The 23402-nt window shown below is 33.7% G+C and overlaps 1 protein-coding gene across 13 annotated transcripts in view; it reads right to left on the minus strand.

The window, feature by feature from the left end:
• The window catches only part of LOC103577638 (AF4/FMR2 family member lilli), a 50689-nt gene that overhangs the window by 1848 nt on the left and 25439 nt on the right, over positions 1-23402 (minus strand). For all 13 annotated transcript variants that reach the window (XM_053742074.1, XM_053742068.1, XM_053742062.1 and 10 more), the window contains 11 exons: positions 22879-23065; positions 17541-18119; positions 17278-17325; positions 14592-14687; positions 13706-13742; positions 7061-7094; positions 2814-2868; positions 2690-2742; positions 2085-2574; positions 273-1976; positions 6-145 (listed from right to left, as the gene is read on the minus strand). In XM_053742074.1, the coding sequence (XP_053598049.1) occupies positions 6-145; positions 273-1976; positions 2085-2574; positions 2690-2742; positions 2814-2868; positions 7061-7094; positions 13706-13742; positions 14592-14687; positions 17278-17325; positions 17541-18119; positions 22879-23065 (3423 nt within the window). The remainder of the gene's footprint in view (positions 1-5; positions 146-272; positions 1977-2084; positions 2575-2689; positions 2743-2813; positions 2869-7060; positions 7095-13705; positions 13743-14591; positions 14688-17277; positions 17326-17540; positions 18120-22878; positions 23066-23402) is intronic.

Here is a 23402-nt window from a genome sequence, read left to right on the forward strand (position 1 = left end):
CTTACCTATCCTGATCCTCCAAAACGTCATTTTGATGATTGAAGTAAGAATAGTAGACGCGTTGAGGTGGTGCCGCCGGTGGAGGCAGCAAATTAACGTCAGATCTTTCTTCCCGCTCGTGATTTGTGGGTTGGATGTCATTTTGCTAGGGTAAAAAAAAAATTAATAATAATAATAATAACTTATTGAAATTATTATGAACGATTTTATGATCGGGAGGAAGATAATAAAACTTTGGGAAAAGATTGAAGAGAGAAAATAAAAAAACTAACTTGTCGGGAAGATGATCTGGATGAGTTTGAGTCTTTGTCAGTGTGATGTCGTTTTCTTTTTTTCTTTTCTTTGTGCTCACTTGTGGATTTAACTTTACTGTCCATTGAACACATATTTAAACTAGATACAGAACTGCAACTGGCGTTGCGCTTACGTTTCGGCACTCGGTCCCCAGTATTATCTGTGATAACATTAGCACTAGCACCGGCACTGGAGTTCGTAGGGCCACTAGATAATCCACTGCCACCAGGTATCGCGCGATTTTTCGAATCCGCCCCAGCTAAAGTTACTACTAATTCACTCTTACTCTCAGTACGTTTACTTTTTGATAACACAGCTTGATCAGTCGTGGCGTGATGATTATCAACGTGTGTCCTGAAGTCGATGGACGGTGGTGGTGTAGGGGTATCGATAATTTCACCCTCCTCCGGCGTAGGCGGTCGCTCGGATTTGGCAGATTGTCGGGAAGCCGGCCTTGTGTCCGGTAATTCTGTTCGCTGTCTCAATTCTTGACCTCGCGACGGCCGTGGGACATGAGAAAGTCGGCTAAGATCGACTTTACACACAAGTATGGGTACTCCATTGACATATTTCAAGGGTGGGAAGTTTGCTGTAGCGGAAGATTGCGACGACGGTCTTTTGTATGGACTTTCACCGCCCGTCGGCGTACTCGCAGTGTATTCTTCGACGTAAATTCCACATTTGCCACCACCTTTCCCACCTTTCCCGCCCTTACCGCCACCTTTCGCACCGCCCTTGGCACTTGAAAATAGTTTCCTAAGTGTATCATTCTTTTTCTTATCCTGCACATTGCCGGCGTCCTCTTCTTGTAGTTTTGGCGTCGGACTGTTGTCACTGTCGGAGTTGTCAGGTGAGGTAACTCTTGTAAGTGGGGCTCTGGGTCTCGGTGGTACTCTCGCGACTGGCTGTACGCGATTGTTCCTCAGCGTCGTCTCTAATTCACTGTCGGAATCAGAGGCACAGCCTGAATTATTTGTTATCCTTGACCTGGGACGCTGAGGTTTAACTTTGTTGGGGCTCTTCTTCTTGTCTTGCTTCTTAGTTGGAGAATCTGTTAGCTTATTGCGCTTTGACGAGAGTCTTCTCCACCGCGCGTCGTCTTCCGAAGCGCTGTGCTTATTCGTCGTTTTCTCGTCCTCACTCGAGGAGATACTTAACCGTGATCTTCGTTTGTCAACTGGGATCACTGTCGAGGCTGGAGATATTCTCGACTGCTCGCACTCCGAGTCACTCGATCTGTCACGTGATCTTGAGTCACTTAACTCGTCGCTGTTATCAAGTGGAACCCTTGGCAGCGGTATTGCTGTAGTTTTTTTCTTAGGATTACTTGCACTACGAGGTTTACTGCGTTTAGAGCTGGCTTTAGATTCCTCTGACGACATTCTATGACTTCTCGGACTCTTGACCGTTTCTTTAGCTGTTTTACGTGGACGACCGCGTTTTCGCACATCTGGTGCTTTTGGTTTATCTTGAATTTGAGATCTCGATTCTTCTTTCTTCTTTTTCTCCGAGTCGGAATTTTGATCACCATCACTCAGGACCGTCAACATCGTCGCGTTTCTAGTTCTTTTTAACGCTTCATCGAGCTGCCACTCGTTGTTATGATGAGCTCCATCCGACCGGCGTATTCTCATATCCAGAGAGGCTTCCTCAGGTGAACTGTCACGGCGAGCTGCTTCATTCTATTACAAAAAGTTTTTCACCCAATTAGTCACCATAAAAAAAAGTAAAATAATTAAATCTATCAATCAAACTACTAATAATAATAATAATAATAATAATATGAATACCTGAGCAGTTTTATTCTCTGAATTTTTGTCACCAGCTTGCACGGCAGTTTTGTTGAAGAAACTACTGAGATTCCAACGAGGCTTAGACTCCTCTGCAGGAGGAGGGTCTTCCACCGGGACTTTTGGAGACACGGAAGGCGGTGTGGAAGGACCTTTCGGTGGTAGAGGTGCGTTTTCATCCTCAGAATCATCACTGCTGTCAGTACCCGAGTCTGATCCAGAGTCGGAACTGGAGCTGGCGCTGCCGGAACTCAAGGGCGCTTGGCCAGGAGGACTAGGAGGCCTCATCGGCATTATCGGCGAGCCTTTTCTCGGTGAGCTGGATGACGGCGACAGCAATCGCTCGGACACTGTGTGCTTAGGTGGGGTCCTGAGCGGGCTTATGGGTCGCGGAGGTGATAAAGTCACCAATGGTGACAATGCTCTGGGCGACATCGGTGCTAGAGGTGCAGGGACCGGTGTCATAGCTGGTGCCAGTGGTGTTGAATGACTGCAATTTCAATTAAAAACCCATCGACCGTTATTTTGTATTTATACTTGAGAGAAATAAAAATAAAAAAAGGTTTAATCGATTAAACGAGTTCATAAGCTACCAATATACTTACTCAGCGTTTATACTTGGACTTGCAGTGGATCTTGGTACTCGAGAAATTGACGTCTGGAAGTATAATATAATTCTTAATATAATATTTTCTAAAATGACGTTTAAATTAATTGTCTTTCACTCACCTTGACGCCTTCATCTTCACTGTCTTCCGAGAGACTTAAATCTCGTTCAAGATCACTGCAATAATAAAATTTTAAATATAATTTTTATAAAATTTATCATTTTTAGATAAAGTCAGTTTTTATTTATAGTTTATAAAATACTACCGCCATTAATACTAATCAAAGTGAGAATAATAAAAAAAAAATATTTTGTTCCATTACAGTTTATCTTTAATTAAACCAGAAAAAATAAAGTTCATGAAATTAAATCTGGATAAAACTATAATACGTTTCTTATTCTCATCGTCAGAAAAAAGTAAAGAGCTATGAAAAGTATTAATAAAACTTTCTCACGTCTGATTAACAAGATGTAATTAAAGTTTTCCATAGGAAAACGGTACTGCAAAAATAAATGGGGTAAATGATAATTGTAGATGGTAGTTTTGGATTTGAATCAGTAACAGTAACAGCAGCACCATCAGCTCGAGAAATGTATCGACAGACAAAAGACACGAAAGAGCCATAGTCAGTGAGTGCAAAGTGCCGCGGATACAGACTCGAGTAGAGTAAGAGTTGTATTAAAGTATAAAAGACAAGAGTGAGGGAGAGTATATGTTCACGACATATATATATATATAAATATATAAGCAGCTAAAGAGAGGACAGCGGACGTCGACCCCACAAACGCTGTGTGTTCTACCCCATCTCTACTGCGTTCCAAGGTTTGCTACCTGCACTGTGTTACGCGCTTACCGGTTAAGGTCCATCCACTTGTCACAATGAGAATTACAATCTCTACTCACTGGCCATTATACATCATCAAGATGAGAAGTGAAGAAAGCTCATCTCAATCTTACATTTCAACAACATTCATTTTATACACACACGTGCTAACAAAATTATTCTAATTATTTATTTTCTTTTTTTTTATAAATATTATTATAATTTTTATAATTAATTTTGCAATTGGGTCATATTGTTATATTTTCTAGATGTTATATTTTTTGGCTCAGATCACCTCTTTATTTTATTAAATTTTCATCATGAAGTTAGCAGACAGTGATTAAAAATGTTTTTTTCAAGTAATTAATTACAAAAAAAAAAAATCTAAAAATATGCACATGTGCAATTTATAATTGGAAAAAAATTCAAAAATTATTAAGCCTCGGCTAAACTCAGTATCATAAATTTTGAAGTCTTTTTTTTATTGTAAGTCAGGACATTCAAAAATTTGTTAAAAAACAATTTAATAATTATTTATCTTATTTTTTTCGTTCAACAAAACTTATTTTATTTATATAATGTGCCGTACGTATGATAATTATGATTACTATGCAAACAGTTTAGCTCTGATAAGACTTCGGGCCAGATATTGTAATAGTGCGGAACAAATTGCTTGTTAAATGACAAGATTAGATTACCAGGGGGATCCTGCAATTTAATCTATTTTATTATTTTTTAAAAATATTTTATATTTTCTAACTGTAGATCTTTAGTTGGCTTGTATTTCTCGTAGCTACTTCTTCTGCTTTTTATTGTTTTTTTTATTCCTTTGTATTAATAACACTTTATCAATTTATCTATAGCTCTTTTAGTTATTATTCAACCCCTGTACTTTCCGAAGCTCTGTAGGTGATTTAACTTTTTTGCTAAAGAAACTTGGCCTTTAACGATTTAATATTTAATTTATAGCATCGTTTTTTTTTCTCTTTACTTTTCAACAGATAAAAAGTTTCTATTTCTCGTGATATCAATTGGTAAATAAGAGGAGTGGGTATTTTGTTATCAAGAATTATTAAAAGAAATATATTTGAATTGCTAAGTTATATTTTAAAAATAAATAATAAAAGGTCTCTGTACTCTTTGCCAGATAAAATAATTAAAAACAATATTTGTTTCGTTAATTAACTTTTAAAAAAATATACAAATCTCGTTAATTTAATTTCACTAATTAGTTTATTATTAGCGATATCGATTTACGTCAGAGTATCCGGTTATAACGAGACAGTAATATAATTAGTAATTAGAACAACCGAGTAACAGGTAAAAAACAACCTGCGTCATACCTCCAGGAGTCTGCGTAACCGCAAAGTTAAATCTACCTGGCAGTTATTGTTGTATTTAAAAAAAAAAAAATAAAAATAAAAAAAGGATAAAGTAATTTTATGTACGGCAGTGTGTCTTACATGTATTCTTAAACAATTGGAGTAACAAAACGCAGACATTAAACGTGACACTTTGGATAAGCTGTAAAGCGGCATTTGGCCAACTAAATTAATGAAATTGAAAGAGCCGTCGAATGGAACAAAGGAACTTTGGACCGGTCGAATGTTTAACCGGTGGGCGGTCGACGACCCTAGCAGCCGACACAGACTAGAGTGGATGACTGCCACGAAAGGGGAATAAAAGAGAAAAAGAAGAACGAGAGAAAATGTTTCCATCCCCTATAGTCAGCAAGCTTTTTTTTCGTCCCCTTCGTCACTGCTACTGGCTCTGGTTCTGACTCTGCTACACCAGTGGTAGTAACTACTACTACATTACTCTTTCTCTCCTTCACATCTCACACAGAGCACGAAGCCTTGGCAATCGATAGTCCCCTAGTGTAGTGTAGTGTAGTCCTCAAGTTTCATCCTTCTTCTTGTATTTTATTTTATTTTTTTTTTTTATTATTTATTTCCTTTTCTCTTTTTACGCGGTGGTGATCATTCTGCATTCTTCTCATCTTAACTCAGAGATTCTGAGAGCCAGAAAGAGAAAGAGTCCCTCCGGTTAGTGTGCTAAAGACAGGCTTTGTCCTAGACTATGTAGCTTGAATTCTCATTTAAAGATTAGCTCGTCATAGTCCCCTCGACTCACCAACCCTTCTGCTTTTTATTACTTTCCATTCTTCTTTTACAACTATTGTCTTCTATTAATTGTTAAATTATTAACTAATAATCATAATAATGATAATAATAATCTAGTTAGTTTGTAGTTAAACTACAGAAGCAGTCATTATCCTGCGAAGAAAACAGATATAAGCATCACGTTTTAACTTTTAAGCCAGGTCAGTATAGTAACAACTTGTCTCTGAGCCATTAACCAACTGAGACAAGAGAGCAAGTGAGAAAGATTCCTCGGAATCAGCCGAGAGAAGAAGAGAATTCCACACAGACCAACAGACTCACTGTAGCGAATAACTTAAAAAGTTACTACAGGAGCTACGAGACTTCTCCATCCGCTTGCTAGGATCTTCAGCAGCACCATCACCAGCAGCATCAGTATCAGTATCAGTACCAGTACCAGCTCACAAACTCAACTACTCTCGTTCCTACTTTGTCTCTCCCTCACTTCCCATCCTCCTCATCATCGTCATCATATATATATACATATATACACCAAGATTATATGTATAGGTACCTTATTCTTGTCTTCCATTCTATTCCACCAAGTATTCTGTCGTGCAACGTGTGCCAACCAACGTCGGTAATAATTTCGCCTCTATCTCAACTCTCTCTGCCGCTCCACACTCTCTACTTTACTCGCTCTTTCTTCCGAGTAACCATTCTGTACTTTGTGTAAGTTATATATATTTATATATATATATATATACATATATACTTTACGGTTCATTCGCCAAGAATAATCATTGCGGATGTAACTAACAGACAAGACTCACTAAACTTTTTTTAGTACATACTCGAAAATTTTCCACGTCTTATTACATATTTTTATTTATAGAATTTTTAAATTCATTTTATATTAATTATTTTTTGTAAATTTATTTCAAGAGGATATTAATTAATAATTAAATATTTAAAAAATCTAATGAGATTAAATATGACGAAGTAATTGGATAGAATAAAAAATATAAATATATAAATGTTAAAGCGAAATTTAAGATACTTTGGTTTTAATAATTACACTTGAAAGAAAATTTACCTAAGAAAATTTTAATGAGAGACTTAATGCCTGTTGATTATTTTATACTTTAAATTCATACAAATTGTATACTGTTGATTAATAATTTAAAGACTTATGTACTGATATTTAATTATCAATGACACTCGACAGCTCATCGTCAGTTATTATGAAAACTGTTGATTGGCTCGTAGAATGGGGTGCGAATCGAGATTAATTTTCATCAATATTCACAATCTACTTGTGAATTATTTTTTTTTTTAGTTTTATAGAATTATAGGCGGCAATATTCACAAGTGATACTTTAATTATTTTATTTTTAGCTTCAATATGAATATTTGAATTTAAAATTATATTAAAATACTTACGCTGATAAACGTGTGGTCCCATGTCGTTCACGTTCTGTAAAAAAGAAAAAAAATTGTAAATACATAAATTTTATTTCTCTATCAGTTAAAAAAAATAAAGTTACTATTTAAATAAACTTGTTGCAATGAATGTGTAACATAATACAAAAGTAACAGACGATTGTTGCTGTGAACAAAGTGAAAAAAAAGAAAAAAAAATGAGTAAATCCTTATATCACGATCGGAAGTAATGTTCCTCCCTCGAGCATCCTCATTCGAGGTATTTTCGTCACGTACATAAGCTCAAAGAAAATAAAAAGAAAAAGTAACATCCACACTAACACACTTGTACAAATGAAAGGAAGTAAAATCGAGCGAGAACACGTGTGGGAGACAGAAAAAACGTATGTTAATTTAATAAAAACAATCGGACGGTACTTAAACCCTGGATATAACTGATAAAATTGATCATCAGCTGCAGCATAAATTGCTAATTTAAAAGTTACTTTGTCATGTTAGTTGACAATCACTTGTGGAATTTATCGCACGTGATTATTTTGCAGGAAAATTTTTTTTCAAGCGCCAAATATGAATTGATGTCTTGAAAGTCGCGCAGCTGGCCAAGAGAATAGGCCAGCTGTTAGCTAATGTATAAATATATGTGTGTTTATGTTTTCCAAGTATGGGTATGTGTATATATGTACATATATTTATGTATAGCACCAGGTATATCATAAAACACATAGTTCTCTTACACGTATGGTTTATAAGAGGGTATGCACTAATGTAATGTGTAAGAGAGTCTCCAAGTACAGAAAGGGAACAGAACTCGAGCACCTGGACGATATACAAAGAAAAATCTAATTCTAATACGACGCAAAAAAAAAATAATAACAATAGTTTTATAAAATACTTCATACAACACATTGAGAATTAAATGAATAAACTATGGCTATATATATTTATATATATATAATATTTTAATTAAATATAGAGATTAACATTGGATTTAGAGATAAATTATTACATGTACAATTAGTTGTTTACTGTTTACACGAGTAATTAAACGACATTTATGATGGCATGTTGATAGCTGTTGAATAAAAGCATCGTTTATAAACGAGATTGTGAATAATAAAAAAAATATGATGAAAGGGCGGATTATTATTGTGAGTTAAAAAATAGTAAGCAGAAATAAAAGTTATTTGGTGGATGGTAAATTTCTTCTTTAACTCTAGTATTTTAGTCACGTAGGCCAAGGGTCTTGGCAGCGTAAGCGAATAAGCGGAAGAGAATCGGATGGTTTTACCGTTGGACGAGTTGAGAGTACAGAATTGTAGTTATGTAGTTATTGAGCTGGTGGTTGTAGAGGTATAGTGGTATAGTGCTGGTATAATCCTAGTATAATAAGAGATACCACTAAGTAGAGACAATTACGCCTTAAGTCCTAAGTCGCGGGTGGAATCGTCACTTGTCAAGTGTCTATCGAGGATCATTGACATCCAATATCTGACTAACTATAAGACTGATAGGTATGTGTGTATGACCAGGTTGATGTCGATGTCTGTGTCTAGGTTGATGACAACGAGAATATCGACAGCTAGATGGTAGTATATGCGCAGTACAAAGCAACCCAATGTAGTTGATGTATAAATCCCTTTTACTCAAGAGTTTATGTTATGTTTGAATATCTCGCTCGCGCACACGTGCACTCAAGTGTCATTCCCACGGGCCACCGGTGATTTGTTTGGATCGATGACCTATGAATACTACGCTTATCGATACAACTTTGCCATTACGAGTAATATATTATATGTATTTATATAAATCACCTGACACGAGAAGATAGTTGACAACGCTTCGAAGTACTTCGAATTTACTGTACATATCCTGCGGTAACTTTTGGTATTAATATGAGTTAGTCCAATGTAACAATTTTGTTATTTAATTATGTAATTTAGTAACAAAAAAAAAATAATAAGTTGCTCGTGATAATTACTCGGATTGTATCACATTTTAAAATAGCAATTAAACAGCGCGGGAAAAAGTGTCGTGTAATCGCATAGACGGATGTTGGGTAACTGCGGAACCGGCGAACAGACACGGGAACCCCATGGCATAGCTTATAGTTTTACTCGCGTGCACGATCAACAGTGACGCAGCCTAGCAGAGAAGGAGGGGTAGGGTCTCCTTCAGGGGGAGCGTAAAAAATACTCCAATACAACATACGAGTTGGCTGATCGTCGAGCTTCACCTGCGGTCGTCGCACACTCTTGTGTCTGTTCCCTACTGGGCCCCACTCTTTTATTACATCGACATCCCCTCCTTCATGTCGGAGTCTTGTTTGTTCCCAACACTACTGATATCTGATACTGATGTCTACTTTTTATACCTACCAGATACTTTTAATATATCACACGCGATTGAATTACTATTTTTATTTACTATTTGCTATTTTATTTTCCCTTAAATTATTGGTTTATTATTTTACGATCTCCGTATTGGCTATAAATATTTTTTGACTTTTAAATTTGGAGTAGTTTACTTAAATAAATTTAATCTGGGACACTTAGAGCACCTGCATGCACTTGTCTCGTGTACGCGGTACGAGATGGATAAATTTTTATAATTCAGAGGTGCCTGAAGCCTGGTGCTGCAGATATGTCTGAGACAGACAAGGACGACAAGAAAAAAGAGAAAGAGAAAGAGGAGGAGGAGAAGGCGGACAGGCAAAAAGACCGGGTGGCGTGTGCCAGCCGGTTCCGCACCCGTTGCCCATTCTCGTCCTCATACTCATCCTCATCGTTCGTGTGTTATTTTATTATATTTTTTGTTAGTTTTTGAACCAGCTGCATCTGTGACAACCTCAACTTGGCAGTCACTAGCTATCGTGTACATAAATTTTAATAAAGTTATATGTACTTATGTAATTGACGTAACTACTAAACTACTTGTTTTATATATGTATTTACATACCGCGTATGTATGTATGTATGGATGTTTATTTTTATATATGTCTATATAAAATAAAAATATAATGAGCAAGTGGTGTAGAGTGAACGTCAGAATGACATTGCCAATGGATATTATTATATGGATACTTTTGTAAACTGCTACGCTAAGGAGAGACAAGCTCGCATGACCAACAACCAACAACTAAGCACTTGTACACTTTAGTTAAGTTGACCTAGGAAGTAGGTCGCGTGCAGTTTACTTGTTGGTATGCATGTGGATCAAGACATGTAAGAAGCATCGATAGACTTTTAACATCACTATTGTTTAGCCTTGAACTAGCCTACCCGCCTCTCACTCATTGGGTCAGGGCCATTTTAATAAACAAAATATTTTTATTTAATAATCATTTCAATTTAAATTTCCCGCGTTCAAATTTTATCCTGAGAAATTCAAATTCTAATTGTCAGGATACTGATTGAATATTTTTTAGAGCATACCCGCATGGAAATTAGTACATTACACACCTAGGGAGGAAAGTAGGACATTCCCGCGTGGGTAATTGCGTGGAAAACACACGGACTGGAACGTTCTACATTCTTCCGGGGTGTGTACTATTTTTCACCAGGTCTGCACCTCAATGTTCAAATTTTTGTCTCTGCAGGGGAAAAATTTAAGCTTTCAGGTGCAGATCTGGTGAAAAGTTTTATGTACACCACGGGGGAAGGTGGAACGTCCCAATCCATGTGTTTGTTATCCTCGCATTCGACTCGGGTTGGAAATTATACACGGATCGAAGTGTCCTACTTTCTTCCTTTGATATGTAATATACTAATTGGTATTCTCAGTAACAATATTGTAGTAACGGGTACTGCAATATGTAGTAAAGAGTATTACATATTTATGTATTGACAATTAAATATTGTAGTAAGCATTGATGACTGTAATTAGCGTTACACGCGTGGTTGAGATTGTTCCTCAACTACAGCTCCTGCTTTAGCAACAATTTTTTTCTGTGTTCATGTGAATTTATATATTATATATATTTATTTCTGGAGCGAGTTATAGGTCAAGGAAAAGATGGATTGTGGAAGAGAATAAATTTAAGTTTTATATTTAACAAAATAAAAGAGAAAAGGTAATAAAAAAAAAGTGAAGCAAGTTTATAAGCTGACGGAGATTTAAAAAGGCTCGGTGAAGAGAAGATGGTGCAGAAACCTCTGGCGGGCAAAAGTCGATAGTCTAGGAACTTGGACGTTGAGAGTTTAAACTGACAAGTTTCTGGACGGTGGATTGCACTTGATAAACTCTCTAGTTATTTAACCATCACCCAAATGAAAGGAAAAGTCGGCAAGATACAAAAATAATGTTAATTAATAATTGTAGACAAAACATATTTTTTTGTTACCAAGTGCTTAAAATTAAAAAAATTTCTTCAACCTTTTTTCTTTGATATACTAAAATATTTTAACGGAATGAATTTTTGATTAGTAATTTCATTATACAGTAAATTTAAAAGTTAAACTGCCAAAGTATTTTTGATAAAAAATATAACAAAACTAAAAATGACTTGAAAGTTTTATAAACATATTACTTATTGTTAGCAGTTTTCTTTGTTTACTAACTACTTATGAATATAAATGTGCGCTAAAGTATCCATCCATTTATTAAACTTTAAAGTGATTTATTATCTAGAAATAATACTGCAGTGCTGATTTAAATTTAAATTAAAAAATAATTTGTAATATTGTTGCAATGTAAAAAATCGAGCAATTACGGATTTCATTTAAGTCCAACTTCACTCAGTCACTCAAAATTTCGGAGTGAATAGAAATCACTCCTTATACGAAGTAAATTCGGAGTTTTTCTTTTCAGTGATCTGAAATTTATTTCAATTTGCATTCACTTTGATTCAGAGTTTTAGTATTAAAATACACTCTCCTTCAAGTAAATTTCACAGTCATCCACTTCACATTCAATCCGCAATTTTTTTACAGTATAATTTAATATTAAATTCAATCATCTTTAAATAATACAACATAAATTTACTGCCAAAAATTTTCGGAGTCAACGCGGATTAAATCTGGAATGAAGGCAAAGCTGATGACTGTTTATTTATTTGATACTCCGGAAATAAATTTACTTCGAAAGGAAGTTTGTTGTACTATTGAAATTTCGGTCCGGAGGGTATGCAGATTTAAATAAAATTAAAATCCCTCTGAAATTACTCCACTGAAGACTCCCTATTTACTCCGAATGCATGTGAATTTTTTTTAACTTCGAAACTCCGAGTGTCGGATTAAATTTACATTTAAATAAAATCCATAATCACTCCGAATTAACTCCCAATTTTTTATAATGTAACTCTATTTTGCGTTAATTTATTAACCTCTGATAAAACCGCTGCTTGTATGCAAATTACTTGAAACATGAAATTCTAAAATCATGATAATTAGAGCTAATAAATTTAAAAATCCGTATAGGAGCGAATTGCTCGGTATAATTAGATATATATATATTGATACACAAGTATGAAGAAACCGCATGTAAAGGTAATACGAGTACAGTATAAAGTAAGAAGCAAGCATATAGGAGGTAAGTAACTGTATAGTATGTCCCAGAGCAGTAGAGTGAGCTGAAGGGTGTTTTAATCATGTTAAGTAACTTGTACAGCAATGCACTCGTAGTTGCTCATGTGTGTATACACAACACGGGCTGTAACCGAGTGCTTTGAACAGGTGGAAGAAGTCAACTCAAGAAATATAAGTATAATATAAGCGAGTGGCAGGTCGTATTTACTTTTTTTTACTCCATCCATCTTTTCCATCCCCTTGACTCGTATAAATTTTATGAGATTACGTGCTGCTTCTATTGCTTATACTGCTACCACTAGTACGAGTACTTACTGCATCTACCAACAAGGAAAGGATGCGATAGCTGCTACCGTGATCGAGGGCAATTGGGATAAATTTAGTGTCGCTAGTAAAAGAATCGTGTATCTCAAAGCAGCATATAAAATGTCTCTCTGTATTCTCATTGTGACTGACAGTTTTATATACGATCACTAGTTAACGAATTTGTGATATTTAATACACATCTTAAATGTCAAAATCTATTATAAGTTTTTTTTTACTAGCAAATTAAATAAACTTGACAAAATTTATAAAACAAAATAATAAAATTTTAAATTTAAGTGACTGAAGAAATCTTTAGGAAGTAATGGATTTTTTTTTAGATTATTTGTGGTAGTACCGAGTTTTGTTGGTGATGAAGCAAATAGGTCGTCAACGTTTACTCCTCCAGTCTCAACTCACTCCTCGTCTATCCCTCCCTATTTTCTATCGGGGTATCGCTCACCAAAATCGATATTCGATATTTAATTTCAGCTACTACCTAAACTATCACTTCTATACATATATCTATATATATGTTTGCGACTTTTGTTGATCAGAAAAAAAATCCGTACAAATAAAAAAAAAATAAAGCTTCTGTCGCTCATCCTCTTTGGCTTTTAAAGCTCGTCCTTTTGTTTTTATAAAAAATTTATCCCATTGTTACATACAAGATGAATAGGTTCCAATCGACACTAGTAATCTGTCTGTATTTTTTTTTCCATTTTTAAATTATTTAAATTTACCATAAATAGTTACACATTCACTGACAATTTAATCATTTAAATATTTTAAATAAATAATAAAAAATTCAAAAACTTACGTGGCGGCTTGATAGGTTCAGGCGGTATCTCAGTCAGCTGCAACAATAAAAGATGATAATTAATTATTAAATCTTATATATGATTACCAATTAAATTATTAAATCAGCACAAGTAATTTAATAAACTCCGCGCTTAGTATTTAAAAAATATAAAGGATTTAAAAAAAATAATTAAGACTATATTGACCTTGCCTTGTCTTCTTTCTGCTTCAATTAAAATCAGTTTAGCGAGCCCAAAGCTCCCCCATTTAAAATCAACGGTCACTAATTTATGCCCAAGGCTTATGAATATTTCTTATATGCAGTATTTATTAAACGGAGAGGGAATGAAAAAAATAAAGAGACATCAATTTCAATAAGCAACACCCCTAGATTGGGGGCAATCTCGATATTAACTTTTACTAACTGTGGTATTTATAACCTGCCATTGGGATAATAATTCATTATATCAAATTATTGCGCCTGATAAATATGAATACTTTTACTCCCCTCTCTATCGCATGATTTACATTCGTTTCTATATTTACGAAATGTTATTTGTTATATAATATCATGAAGGTTAATGGATGCATAAGAGCGCGCGGCTGAATAATTGAACATAGAAAGTATCACCAAAGGGATATTTACATAATTTATAAATTTTTTTTTTATAATAGTTGTGATAGTAGATATTAAAATTTCACTCGTTTCATAAACTCAGTGAAATATGCAGGAGAAATATTGTTTTTAGCTCTTACAAAATACGATGACAGCCATAGTGAGTAATTATTAATGATATAGATCTGCTTTTTTTTTCTTTTATTGTTGATGTTGCTTTGCTTTTATATTATATATTATTAATACTATTATACACGTATTAAATAATAAAAATGAAAGTTTTGGTTACCTTAGCTAGTACAGGGTTGAATGTGAACTTGGATTCCAGTTCTTTTCTTGGTGTCTGTGCAATAGCTGTAAGTGGTATGGGCGGCATCGTCATTTCCTGAAATTACAAAGAAACAATAAAATTGTTTACCAGTATAAAGTTGTAGTATATATATAAAACATACAATTATTATTATTATTATTATTGAATAATAGTTAAGAATAATAAATAAAATAAAAATTTATTTTAAATGAACTGCGTTAAGAAATAAAATAATAATTGATTATTAAATATATATATTTTTTTAATAAAAGTTTGCTACTAATTTTTTTTTATGAACTGTCATCTATTGTTTAGTTTATTTTAATAAAATTTATTATGCAATTATTGGATAAAGAGAACAAATTGAAAGTATGTTAATTAGTTAGATAAAGTTTAATATATTTTATAATTTAATTATTTAGTATTTAAGTTACTAGATATTTAATCTGAATATAATTACTCTAGTTTGTATTTATTTAAAGAATGTGACAATAGGCAAGATTTAGAGTAAATTGACAGTTAAATAAATAATAACTTTTCAAAAAATTCAGTTTTATTTGACATTACGAACTTTGAGAGTATCAAAAATTTATTTATTTTAAAATGCAACTGACAGATGTATATTATTATGATTATAATTGTTTTATTCCCATCGAAATTTATTGGAAATCCCGGTTTTAAATAATTTACACGTTATCTATAAGAAGTGGACTATTCAATTTTAAATTTTATATTTATCGATTGGGGCTCAGCTTTATGATAAAGAATAACGATAAGATTTTAAATTGACATATTACAAATTCAATTTATCACAAAACTACGGGATAAAATGAACAGCAAGATTTGAATCTTAACTGGGAATGAGTAATTAAATAAATTAATATTATTTAAAACAAGGAAATAATTACGTAAAATATTTAAAAAAGATAATTTCAATTGCCAGTAATGGCAAGTTTACTACTACTTGCAGACACGTGGTCAAACAGGTGAGTTTAAATACTCGGTACATAAACACACGTGCGTAGTAATTATGCTAAGCACGCGAAAACCCGTATCTCACCCGTTACGCCGTGAGTTGAGGTACGTACACAAGATCTAACTTGAGAAGCGTACGCTTTTTTTTGTTTTATTTCTTGTCTTTGTTTGTGGTAACCGCAATCTCTTGTCGTCGCGTATCATCTCGTTTTTGTTGAGCATTTGTTGCATTATAAACCTGCTGAAGTGTATATGTTGTGTCTTTAGTTAATACTCAGCGTTTAAGTAAAAGAGCAAGAGTAGTTTATAAGAGAACAAGAGAACAAAAGTGACTCTTGAGCTACTATACCGCGATGAGCGCAATTCTTAAGAGAGTGTACAGTAATATAATAATAATTTCCTCGCGACACATGACTGCGACATATTTAAACTTGACTCCATCTTATGGTAACCTTCAGAATGATTAATGGAATTAGATGACTCGGAGTTTATTAAAATTAAAAAACTCTTGCTCGTGTTGAGAGCGCGTTTATGTTCACTAAATTGAAATGTAATATATAGAAGACTGTAGTTGTAATTACCATTTGACATAATATCAAAATGTTGATGAATAATTTAAATAACCTGCAGGCTGTTGCTGCTATTATTATTATTATTATTATTATTATTATAGAATTACCGAGAGCAATAAATTTATTGTTACTTTAGTAATTCATTAGAATATAATTAAATCAGGGAATCGTTAAATCATAATATCAAATGATCAGAGTTGGTAGGATTTATTGAATCAACGCCTGGCAGACAATACGGGAAATATTTTTAGCAGTGGTTATCTGACGGGTCTTTGGATGATGGTGAAGCGCAATTAGCAGTAGCATTTGCCATGCCTACCGGCGTCACAACCCGTATTTTCCCACGGGCAGCCGTGAGAATAATTCATGCTCTACGCTCGGGCGAGTGTGCGTTCGTGGCAGCGCAGTCGCATCCGTTCCTCTTCGTCTCTACCGCCGATTTGTCCCGTTTGTTCCGGAACTGAATGACCTATGCTAAATATTATACAATATGATCTTTACCCTATTTAACATCTCGGCTGTTTTATCGTTATCAATTAACAGCGACAGTGACAATGGAAATTAAATACAACAAAATAATAATAATTATTATTGTACGCAATCTTACTCGGATGCTGAGCAGACGAGAAGAATTAATTAATGACAGTAAAAAAAAAAAACAATATTAAAAAAATGATTTCAACCTTGACGCGTCATCTCACGGCCGCTCTATAGTCGTGTTAAACTACTGGTACTATTATTATATTGTTGTACACATATATATGTATTGTGTAGGATGCTCAAGTGCAAAATGAATCATAGAGATCGGGTGGTATCGCTGCCAACTTGCCATTACAAGTAACCACCGACGAGTAACTCGTTTAGTTGGGATACTGCGTTACGTTGTGAGCAGAGGGCTACGAAAATTACTAGCGTGACTCATCGCCGTACAAGTGGTCTCTTTATGCGATCGATAAACCCGTACGCTCTCCCTATTGTATTGTATTGTATTGCATTGTATTTTATTTTTGGCTTTGTGCACAAGCTTAAAAGCCCACTTCTCTATATAATAATAACAATAATCATACAACTAAGGATATATTAATCCCCGCCGAAAAGTAAATATACTGGATAACTACCTTGAGGATGTTTTCCAAGTCTGCTGGATCCGAGCCATGTCTTACTCCCTGGAAATAAAAATTAAACGAGTGATTAGGCAGCTAATCCAAGATAAATAGGACGTGAAATGAAATAAAAATATATATATATGATGTATATATGATATACTTGGGGGATGGGGAAATAAAATAAAGAAAGAGGAAGAGGAAGAGGAAAAGGAAAAGATGAGATGTATAATATAAATATGAATGTATATCTGTAATAAAAAGGTAAAAATACTTACGTTGTCAAGAGGTAACCTTGGGAGTCTGGAAGCAGCTGCGTGAACTCTGCTCAAATTACCCGAATTACCAGGGGCAGGAGGACAATTTCCGGAAGAGGTTAAACCACCGCTGTTTCCGGTAGAATTGGCATTACCAGCGATTGACGGAGGTGGACCCTTTGCGGGAAGGATCCCGTGGCTTCTGTGATCGTTGCTACTGCCACCGTGTTTTACTGGTTGTCCGGGATAGCCACCTCGACCACCATAAGGTGGTTTCCCATCCGCGGGTTTTATAAAACCACCGCGCTGGGAGGTATGGCTCGAAGTTGAGCCGGTTGTTGATGATGATGATGACGATGATGATGATGTTCGTGGACCATTACCACCAGGTTTTTTAAATTCTTGTGATGACGGCGAACTCCTACAACTTGTGCTCGAAGATAAACGTGTAGATGAGCTCGACCCCGGCGCTGGACTAGCTGGTACACCTTCAATTCCTATCAGTCTCTTTGGCTCGTCCAGCAGATGCTTTACCAGTGAGTAGTTCCCCAGCTTGGATTGGATCTGCTGAGTTGTTCGGTCGTGCGCGTCAGGATTTACCTGTTTAATAATAATTATTATTATTCATCGTGATTCTTTGGATAAAAATAAAGTTATTAAGACAACAACAACAACAACAACAACACCAATAATAATAACAATGATGATGATAATGATCGTGTAACAAAAAGTGTAAGATAAGTGGACTTTTGTTGGTGGAAAAAAAATTAAAGAACAAACTTTCTAGAGAGATCTACAAGACCTTGGACAATAATTTAGACGACGCAACGTCCAGACTGTTTTATGTCTACATGTCTGCGTTCTCATACATACCAAATTCATCTATATATACGTATACATATATATATATATATATATATATACGTACAAGTACACGACGCGATCAAGTAGCCAAGCATATTACCAACGAGAGGGAGGGATGAATGACCAGGTCAGGGTTTTCACGTTCGTCACGACCTCGCCTAACCTCACCTTACTTCACCTTCTCATTCAATCTTGTGTGTATCGACGAATAATCATTTATCTTGGCTTATCTGAGGCAGGTGGACAATTAAAACGCCTCAAGAATACTAAACCCGTTAACATATTTTTATTTAATTGCTACTGCCGGTTAATAAAATTTATAAGCTAATAAATTTCATTATACATACTAAGTTCTTTGTTAAATATATTAAAAAAATAATAAATAAATGTAGTAAAAAGCATGCCGTGCGTTTGATGTTGAGGAGGAAAACGTTATCGATAAAACGATCATTATTAATCGAGAGTTTATATCAAAGTCTTTGAAGATTACATTATAATGCAATGCAAGTGTGAGTAAGCTCATTGTAAAGGGGACGGGATACTGTAACGTATATATATGTATATATATTTACATATATATAATGTACAATAGCTGGTGGATGGGAAGAATCAATTAGCGTTTCATTAGCAGTTCAAACGCTCAATTTACTTACACAAATAATTGTCAAGTGATTTTTAGTATAAATACTTTAATCGCGTTTATATATATGTATGTATAAGTATGTAATAAATCCATCTTGATATAATAAATTTATTGTGTATACTAAATAAAAACCTGTCAAAATAATTTTAATAAATAAACTAAAGATTTAAAATAATTTAAAAAAAAAAAATAATATTTATAAGAATTATAATTTATGTTAATTTAAAATATATTTGTTAATTTATTTAAAAACTCTAAAGTCAAGGTTACTTGTGTATAAAACAATTTTAAAAAAAATTCTAGCAACCTCGACAAGTCGTCTCACTTGTGGCTTTTGGACTGTAAACATATCGGGAGAGAATCCGCAAATAATGACCGAGCATTAAGACGATTAAAAAAGTGTTGAAAAAAAAAAAATGATAAAAAAATTTTAAATTCTGCGCACGCAACTAGTAGATACTTTTAGCCACCGACAGACTGGAATAAACTTGGAAGATTAATCAGGAATATCAGCAGTGAAACTCATCCAGACTATGCAACCAGTCTGACACTGTTCTATTTTAGTACCTAGTAATTTATGAAAAGAAATAATTATATGAATTCATTTAAAAATATTTGAAATTTTTTACTCTTGTAAAAATAATTTTAGTTATTTTAAAAAATCAAGGAAATCAATCTCATAAAAAAATGTATTGCCCAATGTTTACTGTGTAAACATTAATATATATATATATTTATATTTATATTCAATTCTAAATATAGTAAGCCCAGTATATATTTATGCATAAATGTGGCAACTGTCGTGTTTATTACATGACGCTAAATAGAAGGTATCGCATTGATTTCGCGCTTGTGATGCACACGCTGCAAAGGAGCCAGATGTGCTGGAGAGATTAATTAATCCTGTCCTTTGGCACAGCTCCACGTAAATGTACGTATGGATAAACTAACGACGTTTGGTTTAAGCGAAAGAAATAAAGAGAAGTGAAGGGAGAGACAGTACATAGACATCCGCGTGTGTGTGTATGTATGTTTATATTGAGCACACACGAATTGATACGCGAATAAAAGAAAAAGGGCTCGCGGTAATTCTCTCATGTTTTAAATCCTCTCAATACGACTCCCGCTATTTGTTTTAATGCAATGTAGTTATATAAAATACTCGGATTGCTTTTAGTCTATCAAACATCCTATTAAATGCACCAACATGTCTAGACGTATCAGACAGATTTCACGTATCTAATAAAAAATTCAAAAGCTTTGGATTTATTTATTGCCACGTACACGCATCATATCTACGGATAAAAAAATGTATTAATAAATAAGAGAGTAAATAATAAATAACGAGGGTTAAGTATGAATAAATGGTCACCTTCTCGAGAATTATGCGACTATCGTCGAGCTAGCGCAGGTATTATCCCGCCTGCCCTTTCACACACCGGTATTGATTTCAACCCCTCCTGACTAGAAGCTCATCGCGGAAGAGCGAGTGAATAAGAGAGCAAAGGAAGCGGGAAAAGAAGTAAAAAAAAGAGCTAGAGCAAAAAAAAAAATAATTTTTCTCCACGTTATCGTGTATAGTTGGATTGTCGCGACGTCAACCCTGAACACCATTCTTCTCATTTCTCTCGCCTATGCACACCTGTATATATACTTATTTTTTACTTATTTCTGTCTGGGTCTTTCCATTGCATACATGCACGACTGTACATTAAAATCCTTATTCTTTCCTGTACATTTATTATTATTTTTTTTTTTTTATAAGTCTGTTTCAACCTTTCAACTCAAGAGTTATGTAGATATTCAAGTGACTGCTCGCTATTTTTTACTCGCTGTCTTTACTTTGAAGAAAATTCATAATTATTTTAACGCTTTGAGTTTTTAATGGCGCGACAAATTTATCAAATAAATATATACACTTTTTGTTAAACAATAAACAATAAAATAAAATATTTAACAATGCGCGCGAAAAAATTCAAATAATGAAAAAAAATGTTTGTCTTTACGGATAATTAGTATGCGATTTAAAAATATTTAACGATTGCTCGGTTTAAAAAACAAAAATGTTTCAATGTAAATAATAATAAAAAAATTACATAATAAAAAAGTAAATATAAACGCGCATGCTCTAACCCTTTCAAACCTACCGTGCACAATTGAGGACATTAAAGTTTTGTTAAATAAATATAGCAAAATAAAAATTTACGTAACTAAAAACGGTTGTTTCTGTTTGCGAACATTATAAACTTCGTAAAAGCTTTTTCAATATTTCCATACTCAGTAGTACCTACTATAACAGGAAAAAAATCGGTTCATGAAAATTCCAAAAAACAAAAAATCAGGTTTGAAAGGGCTAAAATAATATAGACAAGGTTGTCCTTAAAATTCATCGTGTGACGTATTGCAATCGTGGATGTCGTGAGCTGGAGGAGAGGGAACTGAGGGAAAGATTTGAATTATGCAACGTCACATTACAAGAGGAACTACACTACAAGTATCTGCGACATGCCGTCAATAAGCAAAAAATAATGGTTTTAAGAAAAAATTTGAATAATCATACAAAAAATACACGTGTATTATGTATTTTAAGTACGTCATTAACATTAATACGTTTGTCGAACTTTACTATCTAATCAACTTTTAAATTACTTTAGTTTTTTTTTTTATTACTTGTTGTAATTTATTTATTTATATTTAACTAAACTATTACTTTTAAAATTTTCTTGTTCATTTTGACAACCTCTGAGAAGTGGTCAAGGCTGTCAATAAACGGAAATCAAGTTTGTTCTGCAATGAGACCTTGGATTAGACTGAGGTAAATTATTCACGCGTAATATTTATTAGTATCTAGTGTCAGTAATACATTTTTTCATACATTTTTTTTTACTTCTATTGAAACTTTAAATTAAAAAAAAAAAGAAAAAAATTAATTCGGGTAGAATCGGTAATTAATGATTAGATTTTAAAACTTGAAACTTGTTATAAAATACATGACATACGAGTATTGTTAGCTATTAAAAAAAAAACAAATAAAAAAAATAGATAACGAACTGTTATCAGGATTGACGCGTATCTAAACTCGCGCTCAAGATACAACATATTAACTTACATTTAAACTCGCGATCACTACATTTTAAAATTCAGTAATAAAATTTTTTTCACCTTACTTTATATATTCCAATACCAACAAACAAAGAGTAAAAAAACTACCGCAGTAAATTCCCCCTTCAGTAACGATATTTAATATCTCTTTTATTTCTACTGCATCGCAGTTTAAATACACTTGAACCTATGTACGGTTTATTTTATTTTTACCTTGAAAGGAAATAAGATTTAAAAATCTACAACTCCCTTTCTTTTGAAATATTTGCAGTTGGAATTTTAAATACCGTTATTTAAATTAATAGTAAGACGAAAGGGTATTTAATTTATGTAATTAATGTAGTTTTCTTTGAAATAATTTTTTTAAAAGCTGAAGAATAAAGTAAATGACTCGTCAAATTAAAAGGTTAAGAAACTTGAGTGACACCTGTTGAATCTGAATAACTCGATCGAAATCGATTAATTAAACCATATAGAGTAAAGAATAGCTTCTATATATATGTATATGTATATTACATTAGATGATGAAGAGAATGATTATGATATGATGAAAGAGATAAAATAATTGTAATGTTCGCGTAGGTGGAAGTAGAGGAAGACAATGTTTGTGTTGTAATAATCGTGTCTATTGTGTGTGAAAGCACATTATGTTAAATGTAAGTTGTAAGAATAAGTGATACGAGACATATTATGATGATGATGATGATGATGATACTGATGATGGTGATGATAATGATGATGAAAATTTACCTTGACGGGGGCGCGGAAGAGCGAGGCAGCTGCAGACACGTGGGAATTAGCGTGATGATGGTGATGGCCATGATTGTGGTGGCTGTGGCAGTTCTCTGGACCTCCGGCTGCTGCGGCCTGCTCTGCCTGGACCGACATCGCCGCGCGTGCCTGCCGCTCACGCTCTCGAAGCCGGTCCCGGTCCACGCTGTAACACAAATTAATATTTCATATATATAGTAGTCATACTCATTTGCTTGTCTATTTTATTCTATCATATAATTTACTAATGATTACTAATTAATTGTAATATAATTAAGCCCAGATTAGTTTCATTTACTTTATTAAATAAAACAATGCTGATAAATAATTTTAAATTTTCATATTTATTTTTTAAATTCAAATGGAAATTTGTGGAACTTTTTTGATTTAAAAAAAAAATTATGTAAGTTGAGTATTACTTGTATCACTTAAATGTTATTATGTAATTTCTGCTGTTGCTTTTCTTTAGGTATTATTATTGTTATTTTTTTTTTAGATTTCTC

This window comes from Microplitis demolitor, chromosome 1 (genome assembly GCF_026212275.2).
Source record: "Microplitis demolitor isolate Queensland-Clemson2020A chromosome 1, iyMicDemo2.1a, whole genome shotgun sequence".
NCBI lineage: Eukaryota > Metazoa > Arthropoda > Insecta > Hymenoptera > Braconidae > Microplitis > Microplitis demolitor.